Raw genomic sequence first — 23,879 nt, 5'->3', positions numbered from 1 at the left:
TGCGCGGCCTCTCCCTCGACCTTGCGCGGCCTCTCCCTCGACCTTGCGCGGCCTCTCCCTCGACCTTGCGCGGCCTCTCCCTCGACCTTGCGCGGCCTCTCCCTCGACCTTGCGGGGCCTCTCCCTCGACCTTGCGGGGCCTCTCCCTCGACCTTGCGGGGCCTCTCCCTCGACCTTGCGCGGCCTCTCCCTCGACCTTGCGCGGCCTCTCCCTCGACCTTGCGCGGCCTCTCCCTCGACCTTGCGCGGCCTCTCCCTCGACCTTGCGCGGCCTCTCCCTCGACCTTGCGCGGCCTCTCCCTCGACCTTGCGCGGCCTCTCCCTCGACCTTGCGCGGCCTCTCCCTCGACCTTGCGCGGCCTCTCCCTCGACCTTGCGCGGCCTCTCCCTCGACCTTGCGCGGCCTCTCCCTCGACCTTGCGCGGCCTCTCCCTCGACCTTGCGCGGCCTCTCCCTCGACCTTGCGCGGCCTCTCCCTCGACCTTGCGCGGCCTCTCCCTCGACCTTGCGCGGCCTCTCCCTCGACCTTGCGCGGCCTCTCCCTCGACCTTGCGCGGCCTCTCCCTCGACCTTGCGCGGCCTCTCCCTCGACCTTGCGCGGCCTCTCCCTCGACCTTGCGCGGCCTCTCCCTCGACCTTGCGCGGCCTCTCCCTCGACCTTGCGCGGCCTCTCCCTCGACCTTGCGCGGCCTCTCCCTCGACCTTGCGCGGCCTCTCCCTCGACCTTGCGCGGCCTCTCCCTCGACCTTGCGCGGCCTCTCCCTCGACCTTGCGCGGCCTCTCCCTCGACCTTGCGCGGCCTCTCCCTCGACCTTGCGCGGCCTCTCCCTCGACCTTGCGCGGCCTCTCCCTCGACCTTGCGCCGCGACCACGCTCGCGACCTCTCCCCCCGACCTCGCTCGCGACCTCTCCCCCCGACCTCGCTCGCGACCTCTCCCCCCGACCTCGCTCGCGACCTCTCCCCCCGACCTCGCTCGCGAACAGATGGTTTTTAATTGCTGTGGAGTGTTTTTCTCGATTGTGGAGTTCTTGATTGGAAATTCAGTGATTTTTTTTTTCTTCCCCCACCCCCCCCAATTTAGTTTGTTGCTTTAATATGTAAAAGAGAAAAATTTGCATTTGTATAGCACCTTCCATAACGTTAGGATGATTTGAAGTGCTTCACAACTGACGAAGTACTGCCATCAGTGTTATGCAAAACACCTTTTGTGCCATAGCAAGATTCTAGAAACAGCACTGAGATTCCTGACCGGAGGGGCGGCACTGTCGTTAGCTTTGTTGCCTCACAGCACCAGGGTTCAATACCCAGCTTGGGCCACTGTCTGTGCAGAGTCTAGTGCAGCCAACCTGCTCTCCGGTGTCCTCTTGTACCACAGGGAGTAAAAGTCAAGATCCAGCTCGACTGGGGTCCAGACCTTCTGATACTAATTCCCGAGGTGTCGGTGTGAAGGGCTGCGGAAGGGTTTTGATCAGTCCTCACCGGCGGTTGTTCAGTTTGGGAGTTTACTTGTCTCGGATGGGAATACGTTGCCTGGTATTATTTCACTGAGGTTAGGAGGATACAGCATGACGTTATCGACTTATTTAAAACCATGAAAAGGATTAGATTGCGTAGGTGCAGGGAAAGTATTTCCTTTGGCAGGAGTCAAGACAGCATAATCTTGTTGTTCAATGAGTGAAACCAGGAAACACTTTCTCTCACACACACACACGGCTTTCCAAGTGGCTGAGGTTGCTGGGTGAATTGCAGCCCCCAAGGCTAAAACTGACAGGGTTTTGTTTGGTGAGGAATATGAAATTTTTCTTCAGGGCAGCCATGATCGAGTTAAATGGCTTAAGAGCAGATTTGAGGGGCTGAATAGCCGACTCCTGCTCCATATAGTTCCTATATAGTAAGAACTTGGATTTAGGTAACCCTTTCTCAGGATATTGCGAAGGCCTGCGCAGCCACTGTCGTGATTACAGTAGTCAAACATCACAGCTACTTGGCACACCATAATATTCGAGGCTACGGGCCAAGTGCTGGCAAGTGGGATTAGATGGGCAGGTCAGGGCCTTTCACGCGTCGGGGCAGACTCGATGGGCCGAAGGGCCTCCTCTTCACTGTAGCATTCTATGATTCTGATTTGCCACAAACAGCAGTGAGGTAGATGATCTGGGGTTTTTTTGGTCAAGGGGTGGCACAGTGGTTAGCATTCCTGCCTCTGAGCACCAGGGACCTGGGTTCAATTCCGGCCTCGGGTCACTGTCTGTCTGTGCGGAGACTGCACATTCTCCCCGTGTCTGCGTGGGTTTCCTTCGGGTGCTCCGGTTTCCTCCCACACTCCAAAGATGTGTGGGTTAAGTGGATTGGCCATGTTAAATTGCCCCTTTAGAGTCGGGGGGTATTAGCAAGGGTTAGTACGTGGAGTTACGAGGATAGGGCCTGGGTGGGATGTTGTCGGCGCAGGCTCGATGGGCCGAATGGCCTCCTTCTGCACTGTAGAGATTCTATGATTCTAAGTTGGTTGAAGGACAAATATGAACATCCATGATCTCCTTGGAAAGGTGTCATAGGATCTGCAATGTTCAAGCCAGAGCGGTAAACAGTGTGTGCGTTTGACATCTTACTGAAAGACCTTCAGTGGTGCGGCACTCACATCTCCGCCTGGATTGTGGCCTCAAGTCTCCAGACTGGGACTTGAGTCCGTAGCCTTCCGACCTTTGAGGCAAGTTGATGTCAAATGAGGAGAGATCAAGCTGCGTCGTGACACCCACCAACCCAGTCAGGTACACTGCTGATATCTCACCCCTCACACACAAGAATGGTGATTTGGGTCAAGATCCCTACAGTACAGCTAGATTGTGGAGAACGTCCAAGAATCTTGCGAGGAACTGAGTCATTCATAGAAATCATAGAAACCCTACAGTACAGAAAGAGGCCATTCGGCCCATCGCGTCTGCACCAACCACAATCCCACCCAGGCCCTACCCCTACACATTTACCCACTAATCCCTCTAACCTACACACCTCAGGACACTAAGGGCAATTTTTAGCATAGCCAATCACCCTAACCCACACATCTTTGGACTGTGGGAGGAAACCGGAGCACCCGGAGGAAACCCACGCAGACACGAGGAGAGTGTGCAAACTCCACACAGACAGTGACCCAAGCCGGGAATCGAACCCAGGTCCCTGGAGCTGTGAAGCAGCAGTGCTAACCACTGTGCTACCATGCCGCCCTTGTTTTTGCTCAGCGTGCTCAGTTCATACTCAGCAACTTGAGCGGTTTGTACCTTGGTTAGTAAGAAGGAGAGAGGAGGGAAGTGGGGGTTTCCACTCCTGATTGCTAATCGGTCATTGATGGATGAAGAATGCAAGAATTGTGAATGGTGAAGGAGTAAAGATTTGGATACCCTCCGCTGTTATGTAACACTCCCATCAGTCTTGCAGTTGGATAACATCCCATCTGATTTTCTTTTTTAAAACGGGTTGCGACAAGGCCAGCAATTATTTCCATCTCTGATTCCCCTCGGGCTGTGGTGCTGTGAACCCCCATTGCCAACTTTGTCATTTAAGGGAGCAGCTACTGTGGTGTTGGATTGGAGCCTAGTGTAGGCCAATCTAGGTAAAGATGGCAAGTTTCTTTTCCTTTCCTAAGGCACATTGAGTGAATCAGTTCTGTATTTTTGCTCCATTACCGCACCACTGTACCTTCAGAGCTGCCAGAAGATATTCCGTTCCTGTGCGAGACTGAGAGAGAGAGCCTTCTGGCAAACGAGGGCAAACTACAAGTCTGTATGTGGCCACGATCTGCTGTCATTGTCCCTTTGCTGCTTCTCGGTTTCATTAGAACAAGTTTCTAACCTTGTGCTTTTTTTTTTCTCTTATTTCCATGGCTCGCTTGGTCATCTGCAACAGAGAAGAGGAGAATGCAGTAAGATTTAAATAACATTCAATTCACTCGTTTAATCCGTGTGCGGGGAGCAGAGGGGAATTAATCCGTTTTGACAGTTCATTGAAAAGATTTGGTCCATTTTAAACATTAGCCTAATTCAGAAACCAGCCCCAGTGGGATATAAAATTTACTAATCGATATCTGGGATATGTTTCTACTTTTTTGAGTGGATATTATTCCTCGCTTTGAGCACATGATTGATGTGCCAGTTGCTCGCCAGCCTGTCCAGCACAGGTTCAATGCCAAACAAAGCTCCCTCAACACTGTCCCATCAAATACTGCCACGGCAGGCACAGCATGTGTTGGAAGTAAAACCCTTCTACACTACCCTGTCAAGCACTGCCAGGGCAGGTACAACATGGGGTAGATACAAGTGAAAACCCCTCCACACTACCCTGACAAACACTCCCGCGGCAGGTACGGTGTGGGGTAGATTCATAGTAATGTTTTGTCTATACTACCCCTTCCAGGGCAGTTGCGGGATGGGTTCGATACTCGGTAAAGCTTCCCTCTGCGCTGTCCCAACTAGCAGGGTTGCCGCACAAATTGAAATTCAGTGAAGTAGCTGAACTGCTGAAGAAACTTAAATTGGTGGCATCCATTATGGCATTTGTCAGAAATTTTAAAACATTCTTCACATGCATTGAGTTACTTTTCAAGCACACATGGGGAAATGCAGCAGCCAATTTGTGTCCCATTAACAGTAGGGGGGGGTGAAGCACTGGTTAATCATTTATTTTAATGTTGTGTTTAAGGAAGAATGTTGTCCCGGATACTGGAAAACCTTTTCTCTAAAATGGTGCCATGAAATCTTCACCATTTATGTGAGAGGACAAATGGAACTTTTGGTTTCAGATCTGAATGAAAGACAGCACCTCTGACCATGCAGCACTCGCTCAGTGCTCCACTGGTGCGTTGGCTTGGATTATGTGCCCAAGTCCTGGAGTGGGATTTGAAACGGCAACATTCTGACTCTGAAGAGTGTCTTCCCCTTCTCCATTTTCCACATCGCCTATCCCGTGACCTCTGAGCGAGGTTGCTGGTTACATCAGTCTTTTGTAAAGTATCAACTCTTGACTTTTGTGTTGTTATTTATTTAAATTAATGCTTAAATGCCTCTCGATAGCTTTACTGCAGCAAGATACGCACATGAAGAAGCTCCCAGCTGCTGCCCCTGGCCTGATCTCGGCCCGAGGAGCAGGGGGAAAGTTAAGCTTCTGCAAAATCCCTCACGTTACAGAGGGGTGAATGTGCCGCAACTTGCCACCCTGATTGGCTATCCCTCTGCCCCGTGCTGTTCTTTGCAGTGTTGACTCCCAAGGTTGTTGCCGTCCCAACAATGCTGTCAGGTTCCTTGGCTAATTGGCCAATCTCCATATCAAGGCCTAGACAATGAGTGACTGTGGGACACGCCGCCATTGTACACAATCCTGTCTTTGGCCAACAACTCCCTACATCCAGTTTTCCAACCGGGATGGTGACCAGTTAGCTATTCTGAACAGGAGCCCTCCCGACCAGGAGCATAATGAGGCGAGCAAAGTCCTCACAAACCGGGAGCTAGGGGGTGCCCTGATCTTGCATTTATTACAGAGCTTTATTGACATTCCCTTAAGATTGAATGATAGTAAAATGAATGTGAGCTTATTAAGCTGTACCTAATGTTTGTGTAATACATTTCAGGTGAAGGTGGAAAATCCGTCCGTGTTGAGTGTTCTCAAGGGGCAGGTGACAAAAGGCTGTAGTCGCTTTCTACCCAAGGGCACCAAGGCGAAAGTCAACCTGGAGGACCAAGGGCGACAGAAAGTGTCTTTCACCTTCAACGTAACAAAGACCTTGCGGAATAGGTTCCAAAGTGCCATTGGGAGTGAACCAGATGAAGTCAAGGTCCCACCACTGTCGCTGCCTCCGATTTCGGTGAAAGGGAGCCAGGACAGCAAAAGTGACTCTGATTCAGCCGATGCCGCAGAGGCCACGGCCTCACCGCCCAAGTCCAAGGTTGAGTGGAGTAAGGTGCATTTCAAGAAGAAGCATCTCAACGATGCGGCCAAGCCTGCAGCTTTGTCGGACAGGGAGCCGTGCAGCTCGTCGGTGGAGGAACCTGCGGATGCAGCCGTCAAGAAAGATTGTACCGGAGGAACCGAAACTGTGACAAAGGTGGCTGCTGAGCGGAAGCCATCAAATCAGAACCTCAGTACGTCCCACATTGGGAAGGGTGATAACTTGGAAGAGTTTAAGAATGTCTCCTCGTCGTCTTCTGAAAACGATGAGCTGAGGAAGATTCCTCAAGTGGAAGAGGCGGTGCCAGCACAATCTGCTGGCTCCGAGTCCGAGGGGGATTTATTAAGGAAGTCGCAGGAAATGCGAAGCACTGAATCCGATCGCGATGTTAAGAAAAATCCAATTGCTTCCAAAGTTGATGAGGTTGAAAAGGTTTCCTCTTATTCCAAGCCTGAGAGAGACAAGAGGAGCAGCGGTCGTTCCAAGTCCGACCGGGATTTGAGAAGGACTTCCTCCCGCTCTAAGTACGGAAGAGAGGAGAGAGTCAGTTCTTCTCGATCCCGCTCCGACAGAGACTCGAGGATACCCTCCTCTTATTCAAAATCAGACCGTTCGAGGACCTCTTATTACCGAGATAAAGACAGAGGATACCGCCGAAGCTCGCCTTACTCTGAGAGGAGCAAATCTTCACGCTCCAAACTGGGCTCTGACTTACGGGATGCTTCCTCCTGTTCAGATTCGGAAGAAGATTCTAGAAGGTATCATTCCAGGTCAAATGACTTGAGAAGGACTTCGTTGTGTTCTAAATCTTACAGAGATTCGAGGAAATACCAATCACGCTCGGATAGAGATCTGCGGGCGACTTCCTCCTGCTCGGAGTCGGAAAGGGAGACCAAAAGGACTAAATCTCATTCTAAATCGGATAGAATATCCCGAACGTCAGCTTCCTGTCATGAGTCGGAAAGCTCTAAAATTAATTCTCCCGAACCGGAATCCGATTCCAGGAAAACATCCAAATTGGACACTCACTCGAAGATCTCTTCGTTTCATTCAAAGGCATCTGCGTCTTGTCATAAACCAGAGGTGGTTAAAACAAACTCGCCCGACCTGGAATTGGACCACAGGAAAATTGCCAAATCCGACAGTCTTCCGAGGACAAGTTCATCTCATTCCAAACCTGTAACCTCCTGCCATGAAGTAGCAGCAAAGAAGGACTCCCCCGAGCCGGAAGTGGACTCAAAATGTTTTAAGCTGGACAGTAATTCAAGGGCGCTTCCATCTCATTCCAAGTTACCCACTTGTGGAATAGAAGCAACTCAGGGAGACTGCTCCGAGCTAGAATCGGATTCCAGAAGTAGTCACAATCCAGATATTAATTCAAGGCTATCACCATCACATTCTAAATCAACTACGTGCTGTGACATGGAGGTAGTTAAAATAGAGTCTTCCGAATCAGAATTGGACTTTTGGACTAAAAGTAAGTCGGACAAGAATCCAATGGTAACCCCATCTCAGTCTAAGCCAACTACTTGCTATGAAATGGAAGTAGTTAAGCCGGACTTTGCGGAGTCAGAATTAGACTCATGGACTAACAGTAGGTTGGACAAGAACTCGATAGTAACCCAATCCCATTCTAAATCCACTACTTGCTATGAAATGGAAATGGTCAAAATGGAGCCTTCGGAACCAGAACCTGAACTGGACTCTTGGGAAAACTGTAAGTTGGATCGGAAGTCACGGATAACCACATCTAGTTCGAGGTCCTGCAAAGCGAGGACTTCACGTTCTTATACGTCTGGCAAGGAATTAAAGAGGACTTCATTCTCTGAGTCAGAAGATGAATTCAGGGAGGTTCCCGAGCTGCACAAATTGGGAGCCATGCAAACTGTTTCTCGATCAGATGAGATTTGTTCCTCATTTGATTACCAATTGGACAATTATGTGAGCAACTCACCATATTCTACATCGGATTTAACAAGGGCTTTCTGCCGCTCCAGATTCGCTGTGGAAATAACTGGGCCTTCACCTGCTTCTAACTCAGACGGGCCTCTGACAAAGGTTTCATCTTGCTCGGAGTCAGAGGAAGAGCGGGGATCTTCACCTCGTTGTGAGGCTGCTTTGACGGTTTTGTGTCATTCTGTGTCAAATGAATTGCCGTCCTCCCCTAGTTTTGTGGCTCAGGATTTGAAGACCACCCCTCATCCCAGCCCAGACGAGACGAGGTCCTTGGCCCATCCAAAACTGGAGGAATTCAGCACTTGGCACTACTCCGAGACGGAGGAGATTTTAGCTTGTCCCAAACTAGACGAGGCTGCCTCCGTGCCCTGTTTGAACATGGATGCATTAAGGACCGTTTCAGTCGATGTGAAAAATTGCACGAGAGAGGCAAAGCATATAGGTGAAAGGTCAACCGAAAACAGGGATGTGGATAGTCAAAGGGAGCAACACATCAGTGAAGTAGATGGCGCTGAGTCGAAGCACGATAGACTGTTTCACAATTGCAAAAGTAAACCGAATGTAGTTCCCGGCAACCAGAATTGGGATTCATTGGAGAACGTTAGAATGTACGCAGATTTTCCCAGCCAGCTTCCTTCTGAAGCTCAGGAGTCTTCAGAAGTCAAGCCCGAGAATCCGTCAATACATAACGAAGAAACCTCTCTCCCTGCCAGACCAGACAGTTCTGTTAAAGTGGAGTCGGAGCAGTCGATGGAAATCTCTGAAGATGAGGAAGACTCTGACGAAGAGTTGCCTTTGGAGGCGGCAGCTGAGGGGCCGCTGCCTCTGAACGCCGCCAACCCACTGAGCTCGAGTGAAGCAGAGCACAGTTTGCAGCATTACCAAACCAAATCTGACTGCGACAGCAGCTGTATGAAGGCAGAATGCAACAGCGTGAACTCTGAGAATGAAGAGTGTTTAGGGGTTGTCAAGAGCAGCAGTGAGCAGGAGAGCGAGGAGAGCGAGACGAGCTCCGATTCCGACGACAGTGGAGTCCCCAGGAACCGTCTGCAATCCGTCATCATCGTTCCCAAGAATTCAACGTTGACGTTGGAGAAGAGCCTGTCGTCCTCTCCGTCATCCTCCTCGCCGCCTTCCAGAAGCAGTCGCCAGGAAAAGAAGCAGCCAAGCCTGGAAGGAGGTAAACGGGAAGCGGAAGAGAAACCCAGTCAGGAGCATGAGCTAAACAGTGTCCAATTTGGGAGTGGGCCCCAGGAGTTTGTTGGCGGCTGGGCCCAGGATGACGACGAGGTTCAGGGCAGCCAGTTGTCCTCTCCCAAAGCAGCAGAGGAGCAGCCGCAGGCTTCTTCCAGTCAGCTTTCCCCGGCTGGCGAGACCCGCAAAAGCAGCAAGCAGCAGCTGTCGAGTGACAAGGCAGACAGCACCAGCCAGCCCGATAGGTTTTCACCAGACCAAAACCGGCTCCCGCTGGCAGATGAAAAATCTGGCGCAGCGGAGTTGGCTCAACAGAGTGTGGACAGGTTGGCGGAAAGGCACCAGCATCCACTCGGCAGCTACTCGGACAGCCCTGCAGCCGGAGAGAGCATTGCTCAACCCTCTGGGGGGGTAGAGAAAAGCCAAGGAGAAAAGCCGGACAGCGGACAGGCCATCCCGTGGCTGCAGCAGCAGGCTCGAGAGCAAGGCTCGTTCCATAGCCCAGAGTTTGTTGATAGCCTTGACTGGGACATCTCTCAGCCGGAGAAGCCGAGCAGCAGTTGTCAGCAGCCAGACAGCAGCTATGGACTGAGATACGGCTACCGAACAGAGGAAGCCGATTTGGCTGAAAGGAGTAGTTGCTGGCAAGCTGGTAGAGCCAATTACTGGGATCCCCGGTTACACTCCAAGTCAGCATTGTACAGCAGCTACCAACTGAGTCAAGACATATCTGGCTCGGACGTCCAAGGGCAAGTGCAGCCGGACTCGATGACCGATGACTTTGCAATCTACAACAGCTGGGAGGCCGTGACCCGTGACCCACGAACTGTCGCCAAAGGCGTGAGCTCGCTACAAGCTCATGAGATAACCAGCAATTCCAGTAAGGGGACCACTCTGGTACTAAAGGCCAGCGACTCCACAGCAGACAAGGAGCAGCGGGCCAAAGGATTGGAGAAAAGGTTAGAAGATGAGCAGGGGGAGTCCCAGAAGCCACAGCAAGAGGAGGTGGACACCGATTTGGAAAGTGACACTGACACTCGGGACTGCGAGCAGGTGAACACTGAGCCTGAACCCCATCCCGTGATGCCCTGCAAGGAATGGGTCACACTGGTCTGCAAGATGGAAGAGTTCAAAAACACTCAATGCTGGAAGGAACAGTCAAAACTGGGCTTGATGCCCCCTTACTTTGAGCTAATTGAAGAGAACTTGTATCTGACGGAGAGGTAACTACTTTTAAGCACATTTGTTATTAAATGATTTAGTTACACGATAATGGAGTTTTCTACTGGAGGTTCTATTAAACCTTTATAAATCACCAGTTAGGTCTCAGCAAGAGAATTGTGCAGTTCTGGACACTACACCTTTGGAAGGATGTCAAGGCCTTCGAGAGAATGCAGGCCAGATTTGTCAGAATGGTACCAGAGTTGAGAGGCTTCAGTTCAGTGAAGAGACAAGCTGGCTTGTTACCTTAAGAGCAGGAAAATGTGGGGGATTTAACAGGTTGTGTTCAACATCATGACGGGTATTGATAAAGTAGAAGAGGGAAAACTGCTGACGATGGGTAATTAGAGAACACCAACCTCAGATCATAGTTTAAAGTTTATTTTGTTAGTGTCAGAAGTAGGTTTACATTAACACTGCAATGAAGTTACTGTGACAATCCCCTCGTCGCCACACTCCAGCGCCTGTTCGGATGCACTGAGGGAGAATTTAGCATGGCCAATGCACCTAACCAGCACGTCTATCGGACTGTGGGAAGAAACTGGAGCACCCGGAGGAAACCCACACAGACACAGGGAGAACGTGCAGACTCCACACAGACCGTGACCAGAGGCTGGAATTGAACCCAGGTCCCTGTGAGAATCATAGAATCCCTACAGTGCAGAAGGAGGCCATTCGGCCCTTCGAGTCTGCACCGACCACAATCCCACCCAGGCCCTATTCCCGTAAACCCACATATTTACCCTGACACTAGGGTCAATGTAGCATGGCCAATCAATCTAACTTGCACATTGTTGGACTGTGGGAGGAAACCGGAGCACCCGGAAGAAACCCATTCAGACACGGGGAGAATGTGCAAACTCCACACAGACAGCGACCCGAGGCCAGAATTGGACCCTGGCGCTGTGAGGCAGCAGCGCTAAGGATCAGAGGGTAGATGAGAATTATTTTGACACCGTTAGTTATAATGGCCTGAAGGAGTGATGGCGTCAGGTACAATAGTAATGTTGAAAAGCAAACAGGATGTACACTTCGGAAGGGAGATACTTATAGGATAATAGGTAAAGAGTGAAACTAATTGCGCAGTAGTTAGCACTGCTGTCTCACAGCGCTAGGGATCCAGATTCAATTCCAGTCTTGGGTCACTGTCTGTGCGGAGTTTGCACATTCTCCCTGTGTCTGCGTGGGCTTCCTCCGGATGCTCCGGTTTCCTCCCACATTCCAAAGATGTGCAGGTTAGGTGGATTGGCCATGCTAAATTCCCCCTTAGTGTCCCAAGATGTGTAGGTTAGGGGGATTAGCGGGGTAAATATGTGGGGGCACGGGGATGGCAAGGGTCGGGTGCTCAGTCCAAGAGTCATTGCCGACTCGATGGACCAAATGGCCTCTTTCTGCACTGTAGGGATCCTATGGATTGTGTTATTAATCAGGTCAGAAACTCCAAAGTGTTTTATGAAGTTCGCCTGGATCATACGTTTTGCGTTTTGAATTTGGTTAGGGTAAGCATATAGTTCACTTCGGGTATGATTCAAATGGCCCATGAGGGAGCTTTAACCAAACAAAGTTTGTTTAAGAATACAGTTAACATGTATGGAAAGAAAATTAGCAATATCTTTTATCAATTACAAACAAAAACAAAACAACCATGAAAATGTATAACTCTTAATGAATATAGGAAATGTCCCAATCAAACCAATATCCCATAAACAAAACCCCTTCCACAGGTTTGACACAGCAAAGACTAATGCTCACCTGATACTGGAACGTATCCCTGTGGTTGAATACTGCAGTACTCTTGAGGCCCGCTTGGAGTCAGAACAGCTTCAGTCCCTTGGTTGGAGAATTGAAACCCTGACTTCTCAGCCTTGAAACTTCTAGCAGCCCTCTGAATACCCCCCAGAACAGTTTGAAGTCAAAACAGCTTCCCAGAACACCAGGGAGACTCTAGTCAAGCCAACCAGCAACAGTAGATGTCCTACTCCAGGAGGGTCAGGGACCTTGCTTCCAGCTAACCAGCAGAATTTTCAATACCAGAGAGAGAGAGAAACACTTCTTTTCAGCTTGATGCCCCTTCTAAAACTAAACTGCTGCGAGCCAAATGGAAAATGAAACCTTAAATTTGCTAGGAAAGAACAAGAAACTGTCCAAAAACAGATGACCTGCTACCAGCCTTCTTCCTAACAATGCAGGGTCATAAAAGATCCCAGAGTAAAAGTAAACAAACCCCCACTTGGACCACTGAAGGAGCAATAAAAGGGCTCCAACAATGCGCGGCAACAATGAGAGCTGAGGCCAGGAGAGCTGCAGAGAACATGATTTTTTTTTAAAAATCTCTTAAAGGTACACTAACATCACAATTGGATAACCCATTCAAAACTTGATGAGCTGAATGGTCTTATGATTGTGGTAACACAAGATAATGATTTGAATTTCAGCATCAGTCAGTCCACTGATAGTTTTGCCCTTTTGCAAACAACTGGAAAAAAGGACTGAGGAAAAACCTTTGACCAGATTTGCAAATGAGACTTTAAATTCCTGCGGCGTGTGAAATGCTGGTAATTCCTCTTTCCATATCCCCTCTAATGTCCTACGTCAGCCACATGGCGAGGACAGGAATGCGAGGATGCTGCTGTCCTTCACACTTACCTATGGTTGAACATCATTTCATACTGCTCCCCCATCATGCTCACCCACCCTGCCCCCCCCCTTTTAATCAGATTGCCTGTAGTACTGTGTCCCGTCGGCTGATTCCCACCCTGTGTTTCGGGTATTCTGAATCAGCACCCAATTGAATTCTTCGTTGTTGCAGTACCTGTTGCTGCCACTAGAGTTCCCTCATGAGCCACATAGAGACTCGCACAGAAGAGTAGAAAATGGAGAGAGAGCAGCGCACGCACAGGTGATACAGAGAGACCAACAGACAGGAGGTATAAATAGACAGATAGCAAGCGAGCACAGCCAACAACAACCTGTATTTAACGTAATAAAATACCCCAAAGTTCTTCACAGAAGCATTAGAAAGCCAAATTTGTCACTGAGCCACACAGGGTGATATTAGGGCAGATGGGCAAAAGCGTAGTCAAGGATGTGGGATTTTAAGGGGCATCTTAAAAAAAGAATGAGGAGTAAAAGGTGGAGAGTTGAGGCGGAATATTCCAGGCTTTTGAGCCTGGACAACTGAAGGCTCAGCCACCAGTGACCGAGCTGAGTTACTCAGCATCACTGAATCCTTAAGGCAGAGAAAGAGGCCATTTGGCCCATCGTCTCTGCACCAGCTCTCCGAATGAGCAGATGGCTTGATGCCATACTCCTGCACTTTGTTCCTATTCAAATAATCATCCAAAGCCCTCTGAGTGCCTTGATTCAAGGTGCCTCCACCACACTTCCAGGCAGTGTATTCAGACTCAGGAAACCAGCAATGGGTGAACACAGATATCTGAAGATTTGGGGCTGGAGGAGAGGGGAGGCCCTTGAAGGGATTTAAGAAGCAGGATGAGAAATCTAAAGTCTTAGTCTTAAGTTTCTTGGCTGGAGCCAGTGTAGATCAATGAGTGTGGGACTCGGTGTGAGGAAGGACAAGGCCAGCAGAGCTTGGGATGTTCCTCCAGCTTGTGCAGGGTGAAGTGTAAGAGACCAGCCCGGAGTGTGTTGGAACAGTCCAGTCTTATCAGTAGCAAATGGAATGAGGGTTTCAGGAGGAGGTGAGCTGAGGCAGGGACAGAATCGAGCAATGTTACAGAGATGAAAGCAGGTGGTCTTGGTGATGAGCTAAGTATGTGATCAGAAGTTTAAGTTTGTTTATTAGTGTCACAAGTAGGCTTACATTAACACTGCAATGAAGTTACTGTGAAAATCCCCTAGTCGCCACACTCCGGCGCCCCGTTCGGGTACACTGAGGGAGAATTTAGCATGGCCAATGCACCTAACCAGTCTTTCGGACTGTAGGAGGAAACCCACGCAGACACGAACGTGCAGATTCCACACAGACAGTGACCCAAGCCAGGAATCAAACCTGGGTCCCTGGCCCTGTGAGGCAACAGTGCTGACCACTGTGCCACGCATCTGGTCAGGTATTCCAGTGCTGTTTCTAAAATCTTGCTATGGCACAAAAGGTCTCTTGCATTATACTGATGGAAGTACTTCATTGGCTGTGAAGCACTCCAAATCATCCTAATGTTATGGAAGGTGCCATACAGATACAAATCTTTCTCTTTTACACATTAAAGCAGCAAACTAAATGAGGAGGGGAGCGGGGGGGATGGTGGTGCACAGGTGGATGGGGAAAGGAGGAAAAAAGTCACTGAAGTTTCAAACAGGAGCACCACAATCTAGAAAAACACTCCACAACACTTAAAAGCCATCGGTTTGTTTCTGCCTTCTGAAACATTTAGGATTACAAAATCTTTCTGAATCAAACCCGGGACCCTGGCACTGTGAGGCAGCAGTGCTAGGCACTGTGTCACCATGCCGCCCAAATGGCGACCTCTGGGTGAAATATGGCACTGAGTTTGCACACGGTCTGGTTCAGTCTCCGGTCAATCACCAGGGAAAGGCATGGAAAATCGGCACTGAAGGAACAAAGTTTGTGGTAGCGACCAAAGACGTCAATGTTCCCAACCTTTAATTAGAGGCTGTTTCTGCTCATCTGGTACTGGTTGCTGGACAGTCAGTCTGATCATTTAGCAACAGTGAATGAGTCAGTGGCACTGAGGTAGAGAGGGTGACATTGGCGTGTTTGTGAAAACTGGCACTACGTGCTTGGATGATGTTGCCAAGGTCAGCATGTACCTGGCGGGGCCAGGGTTAAAGCCTTGCAGGGCTTTGGAGGAAGTAGAGCAAAAGATCACTCGATTGGCCCCTGGGATGGGAGGCTTGTCCAATGATGAGAGGCTGAGGAAACTGGGCTGATATTCTCTGGAGTTTAGAAGAATGAGAGGTAATATTGATGAAACATTCAAGATTATGAAGAGGACTGACAGGATAGACGCTGAGAGGTTGCTTTCCCCTTGCTGGGAAATCTAGAACAAAGGGGCACTGTTTCAGGGAAAGGGAAGCAATCATTTAGGATTGAGATGAAGAGAAATTATTTCATTCAAAGGGTTGCGAATCTTTGGAATTCGTTACCCTGCAGAGTTGTGGATGCTCCGTCGTTGAGTATGTTTAAAGCTGGGATAATAGATCTTTGGTCTCTCGGGGAATCGGGGGATATGGGGAGCAGGCAGGGGAATGGAGTTGAAGCCCATGATCATTCTGAATGGCGGAGCAGTGTTGATGGGTCGTCTGCTCTACTCCAACTCCTATCTTCTGGTGTTCTTACATTCAAGGAGGTTACACATGCGAGTGGCAGTTTTCAAGCATCTTGGGATTCAGGGTTAGTATCTTGAGGAGAGAGTTAACGCAAGAAGGAGACAAAGAACATCTTGAAGCATGAGAAGCTAACGTGGGGCCAAAGGAGAAGTTGGGTGACCAGTTTGTTGGGTGTAGGGTGGTGAGAGCATACATACATAGAAAATAGAAGCAGGAGTTGGCCTTGGGCCCTTTGAGCCTGCTATTCATTATGATCATGGCTGATCATCAAATTTAATATCCTGATCCTGTTTTTCCCCTATATCCCTTGATCCCTTTAACCCCGGGAGCTATATCTAATTTCTTCTTGAAATAAGACAAAAATCCAAGTGGAGAATGTGGGCATCAACCCCACTATCCCTCGCATGCTAGGTGAGCGCTCTACCATTTGAGCTAATTCCCCCAAGAGCAAAATCAGGAAAACGAGATGCAGATTGGCAATTGGCAAAAAACAAATCAAAATGGGGGACAGAGTGCATGGTCTGAAATTGCTAAACTCCATGTTGAGTTTCGAAGGCTGTAGATTTCCTGTACTCGGAAGGTGAGGTGGTGCTCCTCGGGCTGGCGTTGAGGTCCACTGAAACACTGCACCAGGCCGAGGACAGAAACGTGAGCCTGGGAACAAGGTGGTGAATTAAAAATGACAAGCAAAAGGAAAAGAAGCTTGGGGTCATGCTTGAGGAAAGGTTCCATAAAGCGGTCACCCATTCGGTGTTTGGTCCCAGTGTGGAAGAGACTAAATCGAAAGAAATCATCTGGAAAAGTTTGTTCTCCATGGAGCAGAGAAGGTTAAGGGGAGATTTAATAGAGATGTTTAACATTATGAAAGTCTGAGTTAACTAAATCAAATGAAATTTTTTCTAATGACTGAGGTGTCAATAACCAGGGGTGACAGATTCATGGCGAAAGAAGCCAAGGTGAGGGAATGTGATTCAATATTCAATTCCATTAGAGAATTGCATAAATATTTGAAGGATTAAAAAATGCAAGGATATGGGGAAAGGGCCAGGATTGGGACTAACTGCTGTTCTCCAAGATCCAGCAGTGGCTCAGTGGGCCGAATGACCTCCTTTCGTCCTATATGATCCTTTTGAGTGTTGGGACCTTGGACAGTGAGGAGGTTAAGGGGTCGGTGTTACAACTCCTGTTGTGGGAAGGGGACAGGAGTGTTGGGGGTGATTGAAGAGTTTAAAGAGTGGACCGGGGTGTTGTGAAGAGGTTGTGGTTCCTTTGCAGAGCTGACAGGTGTGTCTGGTGGTAGCATCTTCCTGGAGGTGATGGAGATGTGGAGGATGATTCTTCCTGGTCCAGGGAGTGGGTAGGAAGGAGTGCCTGACAGTCGGCACTCTGATTTGCAAGGTCGAGGCTGGTTTGCCAAATGCCACCAGCACGAGCCTGGTCAGTGGGTTTGACAACAATGTCAGGGTTGGATTTGACAGAACGTACGGAGGGAGGCGGGTTAGAGTGGGTGAGGAGAACAGAGAAAATAAGACCGGTTCCAAGCTCAAAATTCATGTAATTGGGAATAAGGGATGAAGCTGAGTCCTTTGCCAAGGGACAGGTTGTTCAGTGTCTGTAAGGGAAAGGTCAGTGTGTGATTGTGGTCGGTGGGCCAAATGGCCTCCTCCTGCACTGTAGGGATTCTAAGATTCTAGTGCTGTAAATGCACGGCAATGAGTGAAATTAGAAGAAGGGATGGGGTCAGAGGAAAACGAAGGGGAAGAAAGATCTGGAGCGGCGTTGGGAACCATGAGTTGTTGGAGTTTGTGTTCCATAACACCTGAAAGGAAGAGGAAATGTTTTCTGTTAAAGCATCAGGGGAGTTGGAGGATGAAATAAAACTGGGGACCAGGGCGGTTTTGAGGTAGGGTGAGCTGGTGTTGCTGCAGAGAGAGTGAGAGAGATATGAGTGCGTACATATGACGCCTCATGACACTGTGCGGATCTCGGGATGTGGCGAAAACAGCAGTCCGAGGAATGTTGGACAAGAGAAAACTGTAATCCTGAGTGGAAAGTGAAGGATAAAATCTCAGTTGGATTCCATGTGGAATAAATCAGGGACAGAGACAAGTCACTGAGGACGGAGATGTGGCCGTGGAAGCGAGTTTTGGTAGTCACCTTACCAAAGACCTGAGAGGAAAATGGAAAGCAATGAAAACTAAGTGGTAAGTGCCTGGAATGCGCCACCAGAGGTGGTGGTAGAGGTAGATACAACAGCAATGTTTAAGAGGCATCTTGACAGATACATGAATAGGCAGGGAATAGAGGGATATGGACTGCGTAGAGGCAAAAGGTCTTTGGTTTAGAAAGGTGTCATGTGTCTGCACAGGCTTTCCTGTTCTGTATTGTTCTTTGAACAAGGTATAATAGTGATTTATGTGGTGCAGACGGATATGACAGTGAATGCCGAAACCAGTCTCCCTCTAAACGTTCTCTCGGGTCCAACCCTGATATTGTTGCTGACAAGGGCAGTGCCGGCGTTGTCTGGCAAACCAACCTCAATTTTGCAAAGACAGCGTGCCAATTCTCAGGCACCCCTTCCTACCAATCCCTGGACCAGGAATCTCCCAACCCCCACCACCAAACATCAAACTTTTGTTTCCAAGACAGTATCCCTTGGACTTGAGGGATGGAGAGACAGACGGAAGGGATGCTTGGGTAGGGTTGAAGCAGATGACCAAAAGAGGCACCAATTGACAGTGGGAGAGAGAAAGTTTATCCAGCACGGTGAAACAACGTGAGGAGAGAGAGAGAAGGTAAATACTGCAGTAGCTAATGGGATGGAAGATATACTAAAGATAAAAGGAGGAAAATTCATGAGCAAGAGAAATATACAGAAAGGACAGACTTCAAATGGTTTTGCCGATGGAAAGGGTTCCAGGAGATCAGGCTGGTGACAGACAGAATTTGCAAACTCAGAATAAAAACTGGATCATTCAGGAAATTTGGAGCAGTATTGTTGAAGTGAACACTCTGTTCACAGATGTTGACTGGGCTCAGTGTATTTGCACTGTATTCTGTAATTATTTCAGATTTATTTTATTTGCAGTATTGTCTTTGATGTTTCCTCCCCTGCTTCACCAGTGGGTACTGGATTGATTGAGATGCTGTAGATCAGTGGTTCCCAAACTTTTCTCACTCGGCCGCACTTTCGGAATAAAAATTTGCTCCCGCCACACCGAATTTTTTATTGATAAGAAATACATTCAAAAACAAAAAAAAAACAGCTCCTCGCAGTGCTTGATTCATAACATAGAACACAACTACTTTATAATATGATCATGGGACATCCAGAAAGTATAAAACAATGCTTGTTTAAACCAGGTTTAAATGTTTCTTTGATTGTCCTTGAATCTTCCCGCCACACTTGCCATCCTCTCTCGCCGCACCAGTGTGGCGCGCCGCACCCTTTGGGAACCACTGCTTGAGCTGTCTGGATGTTAAAGGATAATAGAGCAATGGTGAGGCAATGGAGTTCAGGTCAACAGAGATATGATTGAATGGTGGAACAGGGTTGAGGGGCCAAATGGCCTGCTCTTGTTCCTATGATGAGAATGTTCTCTGCTCCCTATTTAAATTGCATCTCTTTCCTTCAGGTTGTTCCCGTTGCTAATCTTTAATGGCAGCAATTCCATCCCCATAGAATGGTTTACCACTTCAGTGGGAATGCAGATCTCTGACGTCTTAATTAGACCGATTTACTTTTTGCAGGAAGAAAAGCAAGTCTCACCGTGACATCAAGCGCATGCAGTGTGAATGTTTACTGTCCAGAGAGGACCGAGAGCGAGGGGAGCTGGCGTGTGGTGAGGACTGCCTCAATAGGTTACTCATGATAGAATGGTAAGTACCTTCCCATTGACCTATAAAGGTCAACCGAGGACCAGGATGAAGCCTCGTTATCCCCACACCCTTTAGCTTCTCCACTTCTACTTTTTGATGGATGTTAGTTAAGCTTTGCAGTGAAATACAGCCAACTTGGTGCAGAGTGTGAAACCAGAACAGTCCAGAGGGTTCACCTTTTACACTCATGACCTTTTTGTGTTCGCTGATGATTTGCGGTGCTCGGTGGAGGACACCAGCAGTGTCAGTAGGTGTGAGAGGAGAAAGTGTGTTCCTACAGCCATTATTAATTGGCAGAACTCAGTCTGTACCCAACCAACCCATGATTGCAAAGCCCAAAACAAAATGTCTATTGTTAGATATGATTGTGATTAAGCACCTGCTAAACAATGAGTGTGCTAATAGCTACCCTAACAACCGATTTAAAATAATCAGTTGAGCTCATAACAACACTTGCCTAAAGCTGCATACATTCAGACGCAGGGACTTGTCATCTGCAAACAAAAGGAATATGTTCAGGCCTTAAACCTTGTGAATTGGGGAGCCTGTAGTTCCCTATTGCTTTCTCCATGGCAACACCTCCAGTCAATCAGAGTTGACTTGCCAGCCAATCAGCGCCCTTTTCTGCTGCGGGTACAAGTTATTGTGGCCATTTGACATTTTTCCACTTGTTCTGAAGAGTGCAAAATGAAAAGCTTCAACAACATGTCTCTCCCTTTAGTGACACTCAAGCTCATATATGTGGAGCATCACAGAGGGTGGTGGTGGATGGAAAATTTTCGGATTGGAGGCAGGTTGCTAGCGGAGTGCCACAGGGATCAGTGCTTGGTCCTCTGCTCTTTGTGATTTTTATTAATGACTTGGAGGAGGGGGCTGAAGGGTGGATCAGTAAATTTGCTGATGACACCAAGATTGGTGGAGTAGTGGATGAGGTGGAGGGCTGTTGTAGGCTGCAAAGAGACATAGATAGGATGCAAAGCTGGGCTGAAAAATGGCAAATGGAGTTTAACCCTGAGAAATGTGAGGTGATTCATTTTGGTAGGACTAATTTAAATGTGGATTACAGGGTCAAAGGTAGGGTTCTGAAGACTGTGGAGGAACAGAGATATCTTGGGGTCCATATCCACAGATCTCTAAAGGTTGCCACTCAAGTGGATAGAGCTGTGAAGAAGGCCTATAGTGTGTTGGCTTTTATTAACAGGGGGTTGGAGTTTAAGAGCCGTGGGGTTATGCTGCAACTGTACAGGACCTTGGTGAGACCACATTTGGAATATTGTGTGCAGTTCTGGTCACCTCACTATAAGAAGGATGTGGAAGCGCTGGAAAGAGTGCAGAGGAGATTTACCAGGATGCTGCCTGGTTTGGAGGGTAGGTCTTATGAGGAAAGGTTGAGGGAGCTAGGGCTGTTCTCTCTGGAGCGGAGGAGGCTGAGGGGAGACTTAATAGAGGTTTATAAAATGATGAAGGGGATAGATAGAGTGAACGTTCAAAGACTATTTCCTCGGGTGGATGGAGCTATTACAAGGGGGCATAACTATAGGGTTCGTGGTGGGAGATACAGGAAGGATATCAGAGGTAGGTTCTTTACGCAGAGAGTGGCTGGGGTGTGGAATGGACTGCCTGCAGTGATAGTGGAGTCAGACACTTTAGGAACATTTAAGCGGTTATTGGATAGGCACATGGAGCACACCGGGATGATAGGGAGTGGGATAGCTTGATCTTGGTTTCAGATAAAGCTCGGCACAACATCGTGGGCCGAAGGGCCGGTTCTGTGCTGTACTGTTCTATGTTCTATCACCAACGCAACACCGAATAGGACTGCACGATGAGTGTTGTCATTTTTGTGTAGATGGAGCATGGGTTGAGTGAAAGTGAAGTGAGTGTGCCAGGGGTGAAATTGCAAGAGGAGAGGAATTTAGATCATCGCAGCACAGCTTTGGTGGAAAAACGATACAATTTGTTTGGAAATGCACGGTAGCATGCGCTCTGCGGAGAGACTGTAGATATAACATATGGATGATATTGGAATAGTGTAGGTTAGATGGGCTTTAGATTGGTTTCACAGGTCGGCGCAACATTGAGGGCCGAAGGGCCTGTACTGCGCTGTTATGTTCTATGTTCTATCCAAGACAATGACCAACATATCGCGTTGGTGTTCAGAGTGGGACTTGGCCGCGAGGTAAAGTCCCCAATTTAAGCACCCAGTGGTCTGGCTGAATGGCCGTGTGTTTGGTCACTGTAATGATTTGTGTTAATGTTAAATGTTTGCTGTTGCCTCTTTTCAGCTCCTCGAGGTGTCTGCACGGGGAGTATTGTACAAACCGGAGGTTCCAGAGGCGGCAGTATGCCGATGTAGAGGTCATCCTCACCGAGAGGAAAGGCTGGGGTCTTCGGACAGATAAAGAATTGTCAGTGTGAGTGAAACTGAATTCCGCAGAAGCTGACGCTTCCCAGGATACGATTCCTTCAGCTGCTTATAATCTCCGATTGCCCCCCAACTCCCCCGCACCTTCATGTGTGATCCTAGACAGTGAGAACTGAGGGTCTGGTAAACCATGGAGGCATCAGTGACACGCTCAATTTTACCCTCATCCAACTGCATCCAGAGTTTTCAGCACGCGTGGCTGGATAGCGTTCCCCCTTCCTTCGCTCGCCGCCTCCCACAGAATCATAGAGTCCTACAGGGCAGAAGGAGGCCATTCGGCCCATCGAATCTGCACCAACCACAATCCCAGGGCCCTATTCCTGTAACCCCACATATTTTCCCTGCTAATCCCCTGACTCTAGGGTCAATTTAACACGGCCAATCAACCTAACCCGCACATCTTTGGATTGTGGGAGGAAACCGGAGCACCCGGAGGGGAAACTGGGGGAACGTGCAAACTCCACACAGACGGTGACCAGAGGCCGGAATCGAACCTGGGTCACTGGCGCTGTGAGGCAGCAGTGCTAACCACCGTGCCGCACGTCCCACCTCCACCAGCCTCAACACGAACACCTGCCATGACACTTCGATTGCCATTGCAGTAGATGTCAGTTAATTCAGTACAGAGCAGATTTGAACTGGTCCATAGTTAGAAACTACCATTACCAACTGAGCCCCTGAGTGGGGTGGTAGTCACACCCCCCTCCTCCCAAGCCCATATCGTTCATGAGTGTGAACGTTGGTAACTTGTCTAATTCTGGGCTTGTGCTGGTGCCATCAGCAGATCAGGCATTTGTGGATTTCCTGCTTGTATTCGCCCAACTAGATTTCCAATTTTAATTATCGTAGTTCCTGCATTACACACGGGTACATTCTCCTGAAAAGCAAGATGAAAGCACGAGGTGCACGGACAGTGGTCCAATTCTTTTAAGACCATTTTTGCGCTGTGTTATGGTCTCAGAGAATTTCCTGGTAGCAAATACCTGTTCGCGATTGTAGACCTGCTTTGCAGCCTGAAATTGTACCCAACAACTCCATCTGGTTATCTGAGCTCTTGGTAAGAGGATGAGGTCTTCGACATTTCAGAAGATGCACTCTCTTTTTGCTCGATGGTTCATTACCTCTGCCTGAAAAAACTGTTCCAAAGATCCAGCCGCCGCGCTGTCCCCTCCACCAGCTCCCATGGCTGTGTTGTCGAAATTCTTCCATTCCAGGACTTCCCTGATGCAGTCCAACTATCTCAGTTGTGGCCTCCAACTTCCATCATCTCCCGAAGCTCTTGGCCTTCAACCATGAAATGGCCAAAATTGAGCAAAAAGATCTTGGTTTTTGCCCTCCCCTCAGGCCCCACTCTTTCGGGTGAAGAAGGTTCTTGGATATTTAAGAAAGTAAAACCCTCGCCCTTGGGTGCATGCGGTTAGGTTTAGGGTGGGATATAAAATAGTCTGTAACAAGGAGGGCTTTGTCTTTGCAGGAATAGCTTTGTGCTGGAGTACTGCGGAGAAGTGCTGGATCACAAGGAATTCAAGGCGCGAGTTAAGGAGTATGCCCGCAACAAGAACATCCATTATTATTTCATGGCACTGAAGAATGATGAGGTGAGAATTCACATTCACCCTACCCTATCCCCAGCAGGCCCAATATATGTCTGATCACTCACTGAAGGAACTTTATTACCACATCCTTTTAAATTTGACCCCTCCAAATTTTTTTTAACTTCATTCATGGGATGTGAGCGCCGCTGGTTGGCCAGCATTTATTGCCCATCCCTAGTTGCCCGAGGGCAGTTGAGAGTCAACCATGTTGCTGTGGCTCTGGAGTCACATGTAGGCCAGACCAGGTAAGGATCGCAAATTTCCTTCCCCAAAGGACATTAGTGAACCAGGTGGGTTTTTCCAACAATCGACAATGGTTTCAAGGTAATTAGTAGATTCTTAATTCCAGATATTTTTTATTGAATT

The 23,879-nt window shown here is 48.7% G+C and overlaps 1 protein-coding gene across 1 annotated transcript; it reads left to right on the top strand.

The window, feature by feature from the left end:
• Positions 1-3,875: 3,875 nt before the first annotated feature.
• LOC144490864 (uncharacterized) lies at positions 3,876-23,516 on the top strand (the record flags this gene model as incomplete). The annotated part of the gene is made up of 5 exons (XM_078208554.1): positions 3,876-3,917; positions 5,619-10,309; positions 19,365-19,493; positions 21,779-21,907; positions 23,393-23,516. Coding segments are annotated over exons 1-5 (5,115 nt in total), but the record flags the coding sequence as incomplete, so codon positions are not given.
• Positions 23,517-23,879: the final 363 nt, after the last annotated feature.

The sequence above is a fragment of the Mustelus asterias genome, unplaced genomic scaffold (assembly GCF_964213995.1).
Source record: "Mustelus asterias unplaced genomic scaffold, sMusAst1.hap1.1 HAP1_SCAFFOLD_3933, whole genome shotgun sequence".
NCBI lineage: Eukaryota > Metazoa > Chordata > Chondrichthyes > Carcharhiniformes > Triakidae > Mustelus > Mustelus asterias.
The sequence above is the reverse complement of the archived record's forward strand: the minus strand, read 5'-3'. Positions and strand labels throughout refer to the sequence as shown.